The 15,359-nt window shown below is 52.5% G+C and overlaps 1 protein-coding gene across 2 annotated transcripts; it reads left to right on the top strand.

Annotated features, from left to right (window-relative positions):
- Window positions 1-243: 243 nt before the first annotated feature.
- PCSK4 (proprotein convertase subtilisin/kexin type 4) lies at window positions 244-11,600 on the top strand. 2 transcript variants are annotated; one of them, XM_038739851.1, is made up of 15 exons: window positions 244-466; window positions 3,462-3,566; window positions 3,815-3,910; window positions 4,103-4,231; window positions 4,516-4,592; window positions 6,121-6,209; window positions 6,884-7,056; window positions 7,478-7,690; window positions 8,063-8,163; window positions 8,396-8,499; window positions 8,585-8,702; window positions 9,376-9,555; window positions 9,881-10,005; window positions 10,352-10,468; window positions 10,843-11,600. In XM_038739851.1, exons 1-15 carry the CDS (start codon window positions 254-256, stop codon window positions 11,247-11,249), a joined length of 2,247 nt encoding a protein of 748 aa, XP_038595779.1. In that variant the 5' UTR covers window positions 244-253; the 3' UTR covers window positions 11,250-11,600. The 2 variants fall into 2 exon arrangements, with proteins under 2 accessions (XP_038595779.1, XP_038595780.1); XM_038739852.1 differs by lacking the exon at window positions 10,352-10,468.
- Window positions 11,601-15,359: the final 3,759 nt, after the last annotated feature.

A 15,359-nucleotide genomic window follows, 5' to 3' on the forward strand; every position in this document is an offset into this window, starting at 1 on the left:
GGCTCATTTTCGTCAAACCCGAGCTCTAGGGGGGAGGGGTAATGTTCTGTGTGAGGGGGAAGGGGGAAGGGGCCCTGACGGGGGCAAGTTCTCTCCAATGGGGGCCAAGAGCGACCATGGAGCTACCGTTGAAGGGCTACGGCCTACTGGGTGGAGCCTTCTTAGGGCGGGGGCAGAGTATTTAAGCGCCGAAGTCAGGGGTGCGTATAGCAGAAGATCTCTTCAGACCTCATCTGCTGACTTCTTTGCCATCATGCGCTCCACTTCGATGGGGTTGGCCATGGCCATAGCTGTGGCCTTGGCCGTGACTGTGGCTGTGGCCGTGCCCGTGCCCGAGCCCAAGCCCAGGCCGAAGAGCGAAGGCCGGGCCCTGGTCTATCTCCGCAGCTGGGCCGTTCAGGTGCCCGAAGGGACCCAGGTGGCGGAGCGCTTGGCCTACAAATTTGGCTTCGTCTACATGGGGCAGGTAGGAGATGGGGCCGTGTCCCTTTCGCTCGTTAGAATGTGCGGATGAGATCTGTCTTTTCCTCAGGAAAGAGTTGGCCTGTGGGGGAAGGAGAAGCCCCTGGAGAGAGGGTGGGGGTGTGAGGGAGGGGAAGAAGGCTCTGGAAAGCGTTGGGGGGGGGGGGGAAGAAGGCCCTGAAAAGGCGGGGGAGGGGAAGAAGGCTCTGGATAGAGGAGGGAGGTGAAGAATGCCCTGGAAATGGGGTGGGGGGGTGAAGAAGGCGCTGGGAATAGGGGGGAGGCGAAGAAGGTTCTGGAAAGAGGGGGAGGGGAAGAAGGCGCTGGCAAGAAGGGGGGAGATGAAGAAGGTGCTGGAAGGAGAGGGAGAGGGAAGAAGGCGCTGGCAAGAAGGGGCCGGGAGGCGAAGAAGGTGCTGGAAGGAGGAGGGAGGGGAAGGCCATGAAGAGGGGTGGGGCTCCCTTAGTCGTCCGAGTTGGGTGTGTGCTGGAGGTTTGAGAGTGAAGTAGGAATAAACACCAATAATTGCCAGAGCAATATCCAAATTTAAAAATTTATGAGCCTTCCAGTTCTTCCAACCCCGGACTCTTGTCTCTAGCATTGCCCATGAGGACCCTTGAAGGGACCCCCGCCCCTCACTTTCCCCTCAAATTCGATTTTTCTTCTAGTGACGTAGTGTTCTCCTTGGGTCTGTCCAACCCCACCCTAGGGCTGCGCGTCGAAAATCAAATTCCGCCACCTCGCCCCCTGCTGGGCGAGAAGTGTTTTGCTTGGGTTTTTCCGGAGCTTGAGGATTTTACTCTCCGGTGCCGTAGGATTTGGAGAACAATAATTTCATGTTCGCCAACCCCCCCCCCCTCCCCTTCGTGATTCTGAAAACGTCAATCCTGTCACCTCTAACCAGACTGAAGAGTCCCAACGCTCTCAGCCAGTCCCTGAATATATGTATATATGTTTGTACATATTTATTACTCTATTTACTTTACCTGTACATATCTATTCTATTTATTTTATTTTGTTAGTATGTTTGCTTTTGTTCTCTGTCTCCCCCTTTTAGACTGTGAGCCCACTGTTGGGTAGGGACTGTCTCTATATGTTGCCAACTTGTACTTCCCAAGCTCTTAGTACAGTGCTCTGCACACAGTAAGCGCTCAATAAATACGATTGATTGATTGATTGAATAGAAGCTTCTCTTTTCCTCAGGCCATTTCTAACCAGACTGAAGAGTCCCAACTGCTCTCAGCCAGTCCCTGAATAGAAGCTTCTCTTTTCCTCAGGCCATTTTGTTTCCTCCAGAGCTTCTCCACTCCCTTAGATGGGAGTGATCCGTGGCTCTCTGTAACCTCAGGGACAATTTCACACTCACGCAATATCACCCATACCAGCAGTCCTGATCTATGCTGCTGAGAGTCTTCATCTCTGCCCCTACTTCCAATTTGCCCTCCTGGTCCAACCCTTACTGTAAGCTCGTTGTACTGTAAGCTCGTTGTGGGTAAGTAATGTGCCTGTTCATTGTTATATTGTACTCTCCCAAGCACTTAGTATAAGTTTTCTGTGCCCAGTAAGCACTCAATAAATGCGATTGAATGGCATCTCAGGGATAAAGTGAATTAACATCCAGGACTCAAAAGAAAAGTCCTCAAAAGAAAGGGGAATTTGATCAGTGACTTACATGAAACACCTTCCTGCCTGATTTATTGTTTCACCTTCATCTTACCACATTATTTAACCCCATAGTTTTTAGAGGCTTCAAAGATTCAATAAGCTTGTCAGGAGTTTATGTCATATGTTACTAGCCCTGGAAGACTAAATTGACTCTGAGGCTTAATCGTTCTGCAATTCAGGCATGTTACAATACTAAAGTTACAGCTTTTGTGTAAAGATCTGCTGAAGAACAAAGAAATTAATCCATCAGAATCCTTTTGGATTTTTTCTTCTCTCCTCCTCTCCTTCCCCTCCCTCCCCATTGTTTGTTGGTAAAGAAATGAACTTGAAAGCAAGGAGAAATGCAGTTTTTATTCAAATGCCCCTTGCTTAGCCATTTTAACTCTTTCTTTCTCATAAGGCTTTAGAGTGAACCACTGAATATGTTCTTACAACGCCACCTCATGTCATGATACTCTCCACTAGCTACTGTGTTTCCATTGCTAACTGAATTACTGTTTGGTCTGCCATTTAATTGTAATGCTGACATGCATTAAGAATTGTCTTGGCAAACTTACTGCCATTCTAAGAAGCAGCATGACATGGTGGATAGAGCGTGGGCTTGGGAGTCGGATGGACCGAGGTCTAATCTCGACTCAGCTACTTGTCTACTGTGTGACCTTGGGCAAGTCACTTCATTTCTCTGTACCTCAATTACTTCATCTGTAAAATGGGGTTTGAGGCTGTGAGCCCTTACATGTCACAGGGACTGTGTCCAACTTGATTTTCTTGTATCCACCCCAGTGCTTAGTATAGTGCCTGGCACATAGTAAGCACTTAACAGATACCATTATTGTTATTATTTTGGGCTGGGAGCTGGAGGGAGGCAGGGAAAAGTAGAGAAGAGAGGGTCCCTAGGCCTCTAACGAGCTGAAAAGAGATTGCGGAAGGAGAACATCACAGTCCTAGGACCTTAAAACTCAGATTATGGTTTTGTGAGCCTTGATCTAACCCTGATGCTTTTAGCAGTCTCTGTTCTTTTCTGCCATACTGCCTTCCTCCCTTTCGTTACCTTTATCTTGAAGCTCACCACCTCCTTCAGAGAGCCTACCCAGATTTGCCTCTCGAGACCATCCGTGACTTCCCTCTACGCTCCCTCCTGTAATTGCCGAGTCTTCCTGTCCATATGGCTAGGACAGCCCATGTGCTCGGTTTGCCTCCCCTCCTGGATTGAGCACTTCCTGAGGGCAAGAATCCTGTCCGTTCCTTCCCTTGCTAGAACAGTGATAGCCTTAGGACAGAAACTGTGTCTGTCCCAAGGGCCCCTGCCTGTCAGCTGTTTGTGTCTCCCATAGATATTTGAAGGTGGACAATATTATGAGTTTCAGCACCGTGGCATAGTGTCCAAATCCCTGAACCAGCACTGGGGACACCGTCTGCGCCTAATGAAGGAGCCCAAGGTGAGCCGGGTTGGGTGAGATGGGGGTCTCCTTTCTTTCCCCCAATCCTCTCTCCGTAGTACCTCTCAGGGAGGTTGTCTTAGGGCCTGTTCTATGGCAAGACACAGTTGTTCCTGCTCCCACTCCCTGTGTATTAGTCTCCCTCTCCATACAGTGGGGGGACTGTTCTCCCCAGTGGGAAGGAGAGTGGGACCCAGTTGGATGTGGCCCTGGTAAGGGGCCTAATCATGAGCCCCACTGCCATGCAGATCTACTGGTTTGAACAGCAAGTGCTGAAGCGCCGAGTGAAGAGGGACACAGCGGCGAGGCCCACAGACCCGTGGTTTTCTGAGCAGTGGTACCTGGTGAGATGGATGGGGTGTGAGGGCCCCCATTCTGTGAGGGGAGGGGGAAAAATCTCTGTACTTCAGTTTCTCCAATAGGGTGGGCTGCCTTCTTGGGAAGGAAGTGGAGTGGGGGAGATGCCTGGGGGCCCTGGGATGGGTCGGCCACACCCCACCCCTTCTCCAGCAGTGTCCCTCTGTTTCCCGAACCAGAACCGCGATATCCAGCCGGACCTGAATGTGCTGACTGCCTGGAACAAGGGCTACACGGGCCAGGGGGTCGTCGTGTCCATCCTGGATGATGGCCTCGAGTGGAACCATCCAGACCTCATGGGCAACTATGTGAGAGCTAGAACCCAGGAGTCTGTCCCCATCACTTATGCTAGGTTGGCCCACCTCAGGATCTGGTCTCCTGAGCTTCAGTGGGGCAAGAGGAGGAGGTTTGGTTGGGCAGTGGAGAAGGGAATGAAAGAGCCTCTGGGCAGCCCAGAATCCAGAGTTCTGGTTCTGGCTTAGCATGGGGGAGAGGCAGTTGGGGAAGTGCCCCCACCCCCTTTGTTCAAGTCCTGCCACTGCTGGATGCCTCTCCTGCTCCCTTCCCTCTCAGTCTCTCTGTTCTCCCCCAGGACCCCCTCGCTAGCTACGACTTCAACAGCAATGACCCAGACCCCCAGCCTCACTACAGCCCCCTGAATGAGAACAGGTGAGTTTGGGAGGGTGGGGTGCTGGGGAAGGGGAGATAGGAGGTTGGGAGGGTGGAGAAAGGGATCTGACCCCTTACCCTCCTCATAGTCAAATCCAAGGGACTCTCTCTACTCCATCCTGTGTCTCCTCAATCTCTGTGCTGCTTTTACACCATGGACTCCTTTCCCCCGCCCCGCTTCCTCCTCCTCAAAACACTCTCTCAGGCTCTGGTTTTGTTAACACAGTACCATCCCAGCTCTCCTCTTGCCTCTCCAAAGTCTTCTCGGTTTTGTTCTCTGGCTCCTCTGGCCCCCATTCTCTTACCACGGGCACCCCCAAGTTTCTGTTTTGAATCCTCTACTCTTTTCACTTTAACTCTCCCAGGGAGCTCATCTGTTCCCAGGGCTTCAGATACCTCCTCGATGCAGCTAACTCCCAAATCTATCTCTTGAGTCCTGACTTGCAATTCCGCATATCCTCACGCCTCTGGAACATCCCCATTTGGTTGTCCTGCTGGCACCTCAAACTCAACGTGTCTGAATTAGAACATCTCCGCTTTCCCCTCAACCGTTCCCATCTCAGTCAACATCACCATCCTCCTCCCGATCCCCAGAAGCCCGCAATCTCGGTGTCCTCCTTGACTCTTCACTATCATTCAATCCTCATATTTGGTCTGCTGCCTAATACTGCCATTTTTTTCCTGCCCATCTTCCGGATCGGCCCCTCCCTCTCCATCTAAACTGCTGCCACTCTGGTACAAGCTCTGACCTTGCCTCAGCTAGACCACTGCATTAGTCTCTTTACTGGTCTTCCAGCCTCTACCCTCCCTCCAGTATACGCTTTAGGCTGCCACTACTGCAGGGACCATCTTCCTGAAGCACTGCTCAGCCCACATCTCTCCTATCCTCGGAAGCTTCTACTGGTTCCCAGTGTGTCTTCACCTCAAAGCATAAACTCTTCACAATCAGCTTCAAGGCTCTCTGCCATCTAGCCCCACCTTACCTATCTGCTCTCTTCACCGTCTGTTCCCCAGACTACTGTCTGTGCTCCTCACAAGCCAACCTTCTTAGCCGTACTTTGTGCTCTGCTCATACTATTCCCCTGGCTTGGAGTCGCCTCCCTTCCCTCATCAGATAGGTAACATTCAAACCCTACCTGTTCTAAAAAGCTTACCCTGATAATTTCTCAGCACCCTGAGCCATATCATCCTTTCAGCCAACTCTTAACACTTATGAATTTATACCCATCCTTAGCACTTGTGCTTTACTCTGTTTATTTTGACAGTATTGTAAATGTTTTCATGCTTGTCTTCCCCCATTAGAGCGTAAACTCCTTACGGGCAACGAACATGTCACATTCTTATTCTGTACTTTTTCAAATGTCTGCTACAAGTCACCACACCAAGTGGGCACTCAATGAGTACTACTGCTACTCTCCCAAATGCTTAGTACAGTGCTCTGCACATGGATACTTAATAGGTACCGTTGATTGAGAGGGATAAGGGGAGCGTGGGGGGCTTGTGAGCCAACTCCCTCTCCCCAACCCAGGCACGGGACCCGCTGTGCTGGGGAGGTGGCGGCCATCGCCAACAATAGAATCTGCGGAGTTGGCATCGCCTACAATGCCAGGATTGGAGGTAGCAGGACGTCTGGGTTTGGGGGAGGGCAGGGCAGTTGGTGGGAGCTGGTGAGATGCCCTGTTGTGAGTGCATCTCACTGGAACAAGAGGGGACTGGACAAAGGGAGGCCTTGTGGACTTCTTGGGCCCCCAGGGAAGGAGTCGGGGGGGAAACGGGGGAGTGCAGGGGCACGCAATGCCCGTGCCAGATTCTCTAGGGGAAATCAGGCAGCTGGTAGGGTGGCCATTTGTCCGATACTGTGTGTGGGGAGGGGGGTAGTAAAGGAGTGGCTTGCATTCTTGAGTATCCCCAGCGGCCACCCTAACAGCCAATGCCATCAGCGAGTTCAAGAGGCATTTGGCTAGATCTCTGAATAAATGGTCTGTAAAGGAATATTAGAGGGGAAAGTTTTGGGTGTCGGCTGGCTATCCCTTGCCCAGAAAAAATAGGGTTTCCCAGATGAGGAAGTGGCAGTGAAGTAGTCACGGGTGGGTCATGGGTAAGGGCTGCTTTGTGACAGGGATCAAGTTAACTTCACCCCTCCTCTTTCCTCTGTTACCGGGCTTTGGGGGCGGGTCCGTGGGAGTGTGTGCCCCGCTCACCCATCAGCGTGCCAGCCCCTCTGCCCCCTGAGTGCTTGACACGGGGCTCTATCCAGCAGTGACAGTCAACTCTGGCCTCCCATTCCCCAGGGGTGCGGATGCTGGATGGCATTGTCACAGATCTCGTGGAGGCCCAGTCTCTGGCCCTGCAGCCCCAGCACATCGACATCTACAGCGCCAGCTGGGGTCCCGAGGACGACGGACGAACAGTGGACGGGCCGGGGTTCCTGGCGATGGAGGCCTTCTCCTACGGAGTCACCATGGTGAGTGTGGGTCCCAGCAGGTTGGGATGGTGTGGGCAGGCTGCCTAGAGTTGACACGTCAGAGAACCCCCATCTGGTGGTCTTTCCGGCCCCACTCAGGAGCTCGTGGATCTCGTCGGAGCCCTGTGGAGAGCATGGCCGGGTGTGCTACCGGCTTTGTTCCCCTCCCCCAACTGGGAACCTGGGGGTTGGGGGACACAGTGGCTTCCATCACCCCTTTGGAGCTGGCACCCACGAGTCCCAACGCAACCCGCAATCTGACAGGCACTCTGTGATTCCATCCCTTGGCGGGCCGAAGGGGAAGTGGGTGGGGTCGGGACAGCCATGTCTTGGCTAGCAGAGGGATCGAGGAGTCCTCGATCCTTGAAGATGCACAGTGTTTCTATGGCTCTCACCCTTCTTTCTCTCTCCCTTCCTCCAGGGGAGGGCTGGCCTGGGCAACCTGTTCATCTGGGCTTCAGGAAATGGTGGGCTGCAACGTGACAACTGCAACTGTGATGGGTACACAAACAGCATCTACACCCTGTCTGTGGGCAGTGTCACCCAGCGTGGGACCGTGCCCTGGTACAGCGAGGCCTGCGCCTCCATCCTCACCACTACCTACAGTAGTGGGACCCTCCAGGATCAGCAGATCGTGAGTCAGAGCTGCCCCCCCAAATACGGTTTCCACTGCATGGTCACCTGTCCTCGGCTCGTTCCCCAGCTTGGAATGTCCTCTCCTTTCCTCTTTGAGTCACGTCTCATCTTAAGAACTCTCCTCCTTCAAGATGCCTTCCTTGATTGGTACCCTCCCCCCATTCGATTTGGGACCCTCCCAATCCACATTGCTTCCCATCCCTCCAGCATTGATATCTATTTCTGTACCTCTGGGCGTGTCCTGTTTCCCCTCATCAGACTGTCAACCCCTTGATGACAGGGACGGTGTCTTTCACTTCTGTCTGTCTTCCAAGCACCCTGCACAGTGCCGTGCAGCCAGTAAATACTGTTGATAACAATAATCCCTCAGGTGACGACTGACCTGCATAAGCAGTGCACGAACAAGCATACGGGCACCTCGGCCTCAGCCCCTCTCGCTGCGGGCATAATTGCCCTGGCCCTGGAAGCAAAGTAAGTGAATGGCAGGGTGGTTTTCTGCCCTCCTGGTCCCATCTCCCATCCAAAACCTAGGTAGAGATGTTTGAGGTTTTGGGGATCAATCGGAGTCTAGGGTTTTGAGCTTGGGGCAAGGGGGGTCGCACAAGCGTCAGAGGTTAGGATCCCAGGGTTGCCAATTTGCAGGATGGATGGGCTGCGGGGAGAGGGGGAAGTCCACCCAGGTGAACTCTCATGTTCCCCCCAGCCCTGCCCTCACTTGGAGGGACATGCATCACCTGGTTGTGCGATCGTCCAGCCCAGCTCACCTGCAGGCGGATGACTGGGTCCTCAACGGTGTCGGCCGAAAAGGTGAGTGATATGGGGCCTACTCCCTCTCTCCCGCTGGGCTGCCTAGAACCCAGGCTGCCACTCAGCCTGCTGTCCTTTCCCACAGTGAGCCATCATTTTGGCTATGGACTGCTGGATGCCGGCGTCCTCGTGAAGCTGGCCACTGAGTGGAAGATGAGTCAGCCCCAGCGGAAGTGCTTGATCAAGATGGTTGACAAGGCCCTGTGAGCATTCCCACTGCCCCCCACCCAACACACACACACACACACACACACACACACACACACACACACACACTTAGAGCGGCTTGGAGGTCTGGGGAGCAGGGGCCTTCTTGAGTTTTTAGAATACAGGTGTTGGAGCTCTCTGGCCAATTTTGTGTTCTCAGTCCCAGTGGCAAGGGGATGTCTCCCTGGCCCCTTGTTGCTTGCTCACTTGCTCTTTTTCTCAGTTATTCTTTCACACATTCTCCCTTTCTCTCTCCCTCCCTCCCTCCCCCTCCCCCCTCTCTTTCCCTTTCTCCCTCTTTTTCTTTCTTTCTTTCTTTTTATCTCTCTTTCTCTTCCCCCCCTCTCTTTGCCCCTCTCCACACCACTCTCTCTCCCCCCTTCCCCCTCCCCTGTCTTCCCCACCCTTTCCTCCCTCTCTTCCCCCCTCTTCCCCTCTTCTCTTCCCCCCTTCCCCCTCTCCTTTTCTTTCTCCCACCTTCCCTCCATCTTCCCCCCTCTCTTTCCTCCACCTCTATCCCCTCGCCCTCTCAATTTCCCCTTCTCTTTCCTCCTCTTTCTCTTTCCCCTTCTTCCCCCCTCCTTCCTCCTCTCTTTCCCCTTCTTCCCCCCCATCTCTGTCTTTCCTCCTCTCTGCCCCCCACCACTTTCTCTCTCTTTCCTCTCACAGCCCAATTCACTCAAGCCTCCACATCAGTAAAAACATCTCTGCCTGTGCTGGAGGCCCTTTTCAACTCCGTTCATTGGAGCATGTCCAGGTAAAGGTGACACTCAGCTACAGTCGCCGAGGAGACCTGGAAATCTCTCTGACCAGCCCCATGGGCACCCGCTCCATCTTGGTGGCAATAAGGTAAGGGACCTGGGGGGCACCCAAGGGAGCTGGCTCCGTGCTATCTGTGTTCACCAGATTCTCTCCTTTCTCCCTCACCCCCTGCCCCATCCATGACTTGAGCATTTTGGGAGGAGGTCTAGGATGGCAGCAGGACTCCTTGGGGTGGAGTCAATTCCAGGACCTCCTTTCCATGCGCTTGAGATCCTCCTGTCATTAGATGGGGCTGCATCTAGCTATCTCCAGGCCCCTGTGGCCGGTGTTCTGTTTTTTTGGTCTCTGGCTGTGGCCACACTGGCCCTACCCTCTTGGGGGGGGTCTAGCCTCTGAGTGTCCCACCCAACAGGCCCTTTGACATCAGTGACCAGGGCTACATGGGATGGACCTTCATGTCCACACACTTCTGGGATGAGAGGCCACAAGGTGTTTGGACACTGCACTTGGATGACAAAGGCTATTTCTACAACAGTGGTGAGTGGGATCCCCTGGGCTACTCCTTCTGGGGCATCGTGGCCAAGCAGGAGGGTCAAGTAGGAGGATGGATTTAGATGGGGTCTAATAGCAGTTGGAGGCAGTGAGGCTGCTGGGATGGGGAGGTTAGGGGGGAGAGAGAGAGAGTCTCCAAAGCAGGTGGAGTCTCCAGTGTGGAAGACATCTTGGGTCAAGGCAAACACCCATCTGCTCTGGAGGCAGAGATCCTGACCAAGTGAGGTTCTCCGGGCTATCAGGGGAGGCTCACATGTAAGAAAGAACCACATCCAGGGCCTAATGACTCCCATGAGGTGTCTGATTTCCCCCCTCCCCCAAACCCACACAGGGGTTCTGCACAGTGTCATTCTGCTGCTGTATGGCACAAACGAGGACATGGCAGATCAGATTCTGAATTCCAGCACGAGTGCATGCGTGCAGCATGACACTGAGGGACTATGCCAAGGTGAGGACCAGGGCCCCTGGCCCTTCCTGTGTTCTTCTTTGCTGCTGCTCCCCTCCCCCCCCCCCCCCCCCCCCCACTAGACCCAGTGAGGCAGGAGCAGGGAGGAATTCTTTGGGAACCCCAATAGCCACGCTCCCTGTTCTGAGTTAAGTCAGGAGTCTGGGGGTTCGAGCCAATCATGTGGCAAGGACAGCTTCATGAATCCGGCTTTCCTGCCACATCGTACCCGCCCGTCTGCCAACACGCAAATCTTCCACCACATGAGCTTGGCCCAGGTCGTGGTGGGATGGGAGACCAGAGTGCTGGGGGTTTGGCTTGGCCCCGAATTCTAACCTCTGTGCCTCAGCAACGTGTCTGTCTGTCTCTGCCTGCAGAATGCTCCAATCCGCGCTACAGCTTTGGCCACCTCTGCCTCTCCTATTGCCCCCCGCACTACAGCCCCGTCCACCAAGGCTTATCCTCTGCTAGCAGGCAGCAGTCATCCCGCAAGCCCATCTGTGCTGCCTACCACCCCTCTTGCTACACCTGCCAGGGCAACCTGACCACCAACTGCACCACCTGCCCCGCACGTTTCATCTATGAGGGGCCCGCCCAGTCTGGCGCTGTGTCTTCCTTTGCCTCCAACTGGATCGAGCCCCAGCCCATGACCCTGGAGATAGGGGTGTGCGGGTTGCCTCTTTTAATCTTTTTCTTTCTCTATATAATCTACCAGTTGATTTTGCTGATGCTTGAAGCCCCAGGCCTTTCTGAGGAGCCCAACTTTGCCTCCCCTGACCCATAAGGGCAAGAGGCCTAGCCCAATTTTCCTTTCTCCTCCCGCTTGGGAGGGGAGTCTGCATCCTGGGCGTCTCCCCTCAGAATTCTGGTTCATCTCTTTAGAATAGCCCCTACCCCTCTTACGTGGTCATACAGACCATGATGCCCCCTGTTGGTGCCCTTAGATGTGTGTGTGGAGGGGGTTCTTCCCCTTCCCACACATCCACCTCAGTCCCTTCCCTTGCCCTCAAGCTCCAGGGAAGCAACTCACTGGGGGAAGAGGGAGAAAGGGGCAGGGGCTGTGGGCAGGGCCAGGACCCTCATTTCCTCTACCCTTCTCTCTGGTTGTTAACAATAAAGTTGAAAGTTTGAGCCACATCCAGTTGTGTAGTGTTGCGGGCGGCCAGGGTCCAACTTAACTGTTTGTGGGGGTGGGCTTGTTCGGGAGGAGAGGGGGTGTGGCCTCGATGAGGTAAGGGTGGAGTCCGTAGCGAGGCGTGTAAGGGCCCAGCACTCCTCTTCTCTCCCCTCCACCTTTTCCTTCCAGCTCTCCAGCTCCCCTATCCCCACCACACTTCATGGATAAGCCCACTAACCACAGGGCTCCTGAGGGAAGTTAGGGTAAGGGGTTTGGGGTGTTAGAGATGGGTTTGCCTAAAGTGCCATGTGACTATAGTCCTTGTATGTGGAAGGGGAAGAAACTGCACCAAGCTGGTCCTCCCAGGGCCAAGCACAAACTCTGCCTCTGGTCCTCTTCCCACCCCAACCTGGGCTCTTCGACCCCTGACTCTGTACCCTCATGCCTGGAAGGTGCAAACAGAAAGTAAGGGCCTGGGCTGCTTCTCTACCGAACCATTTTCCATCATCATCATCATCAATCGTATTTATTGAGCGCTTACTATGTGCAGAGCACTGTACTAAGCGCTTGGGAAGTACAAATTGGCAACATATAGAGACAGTCCCTACCCAACAGTGGGCTCACAGTCTAAAAGGGGGGACAGAGAACAAAACCAAACATACTCACAAAATAAAATAAATAGAATAGATATGTACAAGTAAAATAAGTAAACAGAGTAATATTTCCACCGAGACACCTTCCTCTGTCCCACCACCCTTTTACTGGGTAACTCCCACAGAGCTGGTGAGTGAGTGGGAACCGGAGGCAAATGGTCTGATGGGGAGGGGGCCATTGCCCCTGGTTCATTTGTTCATTCAGTTGTATTTATTGAGCACTTACTGTGTGCAGAGCACTGTACCATGCACTTGGGAGAGTACACTAGAACAACAAAACAGACATTCCCTGCCCACAGTGAGCTTATCGGTTTCTCCCCTTCCAGCAGGGATCCAGTTAAAGACCTCATAACCCACCTGGACAGTCCTCCCTGGGCTGCTCACTGCATATGAGGTCCAGAAAAACACCAGGCTGCACTTGCAGGGCTAAAATGGTTGTGGGGAAGAGGACCGGGAGCAGCTGGCCACCCCTGACCCCTGGAGAGCTCTTGCACTGACAAGCAGGGTTCATGTTCCAGAGAATAATAATAATAATAATGGTATATGTTAAGCACTTACTATGTGCCAAGCACTGTTCTAAGTGCTGGGGTAGATACAAGTTAATCAAGTTGTCCCCCATGGGGCTCACAGTCTTAACTCCCATTTTACAGATGAGGTCACTGAGGCAGGGAGAAGTGAAGTGACTTGCCCAAGGTCACACAGTTGACACGTGGCAGAGCTAGGATTAGAATCCATGACCTCTGACTCCCAAGCCCGGGCTCTTTCTACTGAGCCACGCTGCTTCTCAGGTTGAGCTGGACTGGAGATGCCTCTCCCTTCCTCTTCCCCTTCTCCTTCTCAAGAACTGAGAAGCAGTTTGGTCTAGTGGATAGAGCCCAGACCTGGGTTCTAATCCCAGCTCCACAACTTGTCTGCTATGACACTGGGTGAGTCACTTAACTCTTCTGTGCCTCAGTTCCCTCATCTGTAAAATAAGGATGAAGACTGTGAGCCCCACGTGGGACACGAACTGTTTCCAACCTGATTATCTTATATCTACCCCAGTGCTTAGCACAGTGCCTGGCACAGAGTAAGTGCTTAACAAGAAATTATAGAGGTTCTACTCTGGTGGTGGGGGAAGTCCGCCATTGAAGGAGCTTGGTGTGGGTGGGCATCAGCTCCTCTAATTCACTCATTCAATCGTATTTATTGAGCGCTTACCATGTGCAAAGCCCCGTACTAAGCACTTGGGAGAGTGCACTACAACAACAGACATATTCCCTGCCCACAGTGAGCTCACAGTCTAGAGATGCCTTCTCCTTGTCTGAGCAGTTCTCCTAGTTGAGAAAAGGGAATGGAGGAGAGAGGGAGGGAAAAGGTATAGTGAAAGTGTCTAGAGAGAGAAGGGCAGGCATGGTGCCTGTGTGACTGCCCCATCATCTATCTCCCCTCCTCAGTCAGGGGAAGAGAAGTCCCTTGTGGGGACAGGGTGCTGCTGCGATGGGAGCCATGCCAAAGGCCTTTGGGGAGGGGCAGTGGGAAGGCTGTTGGGGAGCATGAGGAGAGGAGGAAAAGCAGGCCAGGAAGACGGGTCCAGGATTCCCAGTCCTGGGATTGGAATCTAGCTGAGAAATCCCCATCTTGGTATAGAGGCCATTTCTGCAAATGGACTGGGGCCGTAGGGGCCGCTGCCTGCTCTAAGGGGGCAGGAAAGAAGACAGAGGCATTCCCTAACTCACGCCCACCGTCCCTGATAGCACAATCCCACAAGCTGCCCGCGCGTTTACTCTTCCTTCAGGATTTACTGAGTGTGGTACTCGTCATTTGAGAGAATACGATCTGAGAAAGGAGACGTGTACCCTGCCCTCAAGGAGCTTTAGAATCTAATGGGGGAGACAGAAAGCTGCAAAACTGTGTACATTCAGTGGGAACAAGAGAAAAAGCTTAGCTGCAATTGGCAATCAATAGTAATCAAGCTGTCAGATGTATTTATTGAGCATTTTTGGTGTGCAGAATTCTACTAAATGGAGAGTATGGTATAACAGAGTTGGAACCACAAGGAGCTTCAGCTCTTGGGGCAGAGACAGACATTAAAATAAATTATGGATGTGTACATAAGTGATGTGGGTTGTTGAATAAAGGATGCAAATCAAAGTGCAAGGGCGAGGGAGTAGGGGAACTGAGGATTTAGATGGGGAAGGGATAAATAGGGATAATTAAGGAATAAGAAAACTGATAAATACATTAGTGCTAAGGGATAGGGAAGGGCTTTTCAGAAGGCATTTGAAAGTCGGGAGAGATTGGGACCCAGCAGATTTGAAAGGAAAGGGAATCCAGGCAGGGGGACTTCAATGGTGGAAGCATTGTTGGGAGTATTAGCTGGAAGAGATGGACAGCCTTCCTTAGGGTATGTACCTTTAGCTTCTGATGTGCTTGAAATGATAGACCTTTGTAAGGTAGCCATCAGCTTGTAGAGAGTGTTGGTACTCCATTCAATCGTATTTATTGAGTGCTTACTGTGTGCAGAGCACTGTACTAAGTGCTTGGGAAGTACAAGTTGGCAACAAAACATGGTACTTAAAAGAGCTCAAAGAAATTAATCATTCACAGAAAGTGATTCTCAGTCACAGAAAGTAGCGCTGCACTCATTTACATCCAGAGAAGTAACAAGAGGGACTGGGACTCAAGAGACTCCCAACTCTACCACTTGCCTGCTGTGTGACCTTCGGCAAGTCACTTGGCTTCTCTGTGCCTCAGTTTCCTCATTTGGAACATTTGGATTCAATTCCTGTTCTCCCTTCCCCTTAGACTGTGAGCCTCAAGAGGAACAGGGATGGTGTCTGACATCTTTTATCTTCATCAGTGCTTAGTATACTGTTTGATACACAGTAAGAGCTTAATGAATATTACAACTATTGTTATTAAGGGCTTGAGCACTGGGTCAGAGGTGGGAGAGTCAAGATTGAGGTACAATGAGAAGGTGAGCTTGGGAGGAAAGTAGGCTGTGAACTGGGATGTAGCAGGTTATTAGAGTGGCTATGTAAGAAGGAACCACCAGATGTTCCTTGAAGTGAACCATCAGACCTTCCTGTTTGATGTGGAGGGAAAGGCTCTAGACATTCGAGGTTTTTTTGAGGCCAGGAGT

This window comes from Tachyglossus aculeatus, chromosome X1 (assembly GCF_015852505.1).
Source record: "Tachyglossus aculeatus isolate mTacAcu1 chromosome X1, mTacAcu1.pri, whole genome shotgun sequence".
Classification (NCBI taxonomy): domain Eukaryota; kingdom Metazoa; phylum Chordata; class Mammalia; order Monotremata; family Tachyglossidae; genus Tachyglossus; species Tachyglossus aculeatus.

Excerpts from the sequence above, each read along its gene's own strand:
- PCSK4 (XM_038739851.1), top strand. The coding sequence starts at position 254 with ATGCGCTCCACTTCGATGGGGTTGGCCATGGCCATAGCTGTGGCCTTG. Across the intron at positions 467-3,461 it reads GCTTCGTCTACATGGGGCAG|ATATTTGAAGGTGGACAATA; the intron begins GTAGGAGATGGG and ends TGTCTCCCATAG. Across the intron at positions 7,691-8,062 it reads CCCTCCAGGATCAGCAGATC|GTGACGACTGACCTGCATAA; the intron begins GTGAGTCAGAGC and ends ATAATCCCTCAG.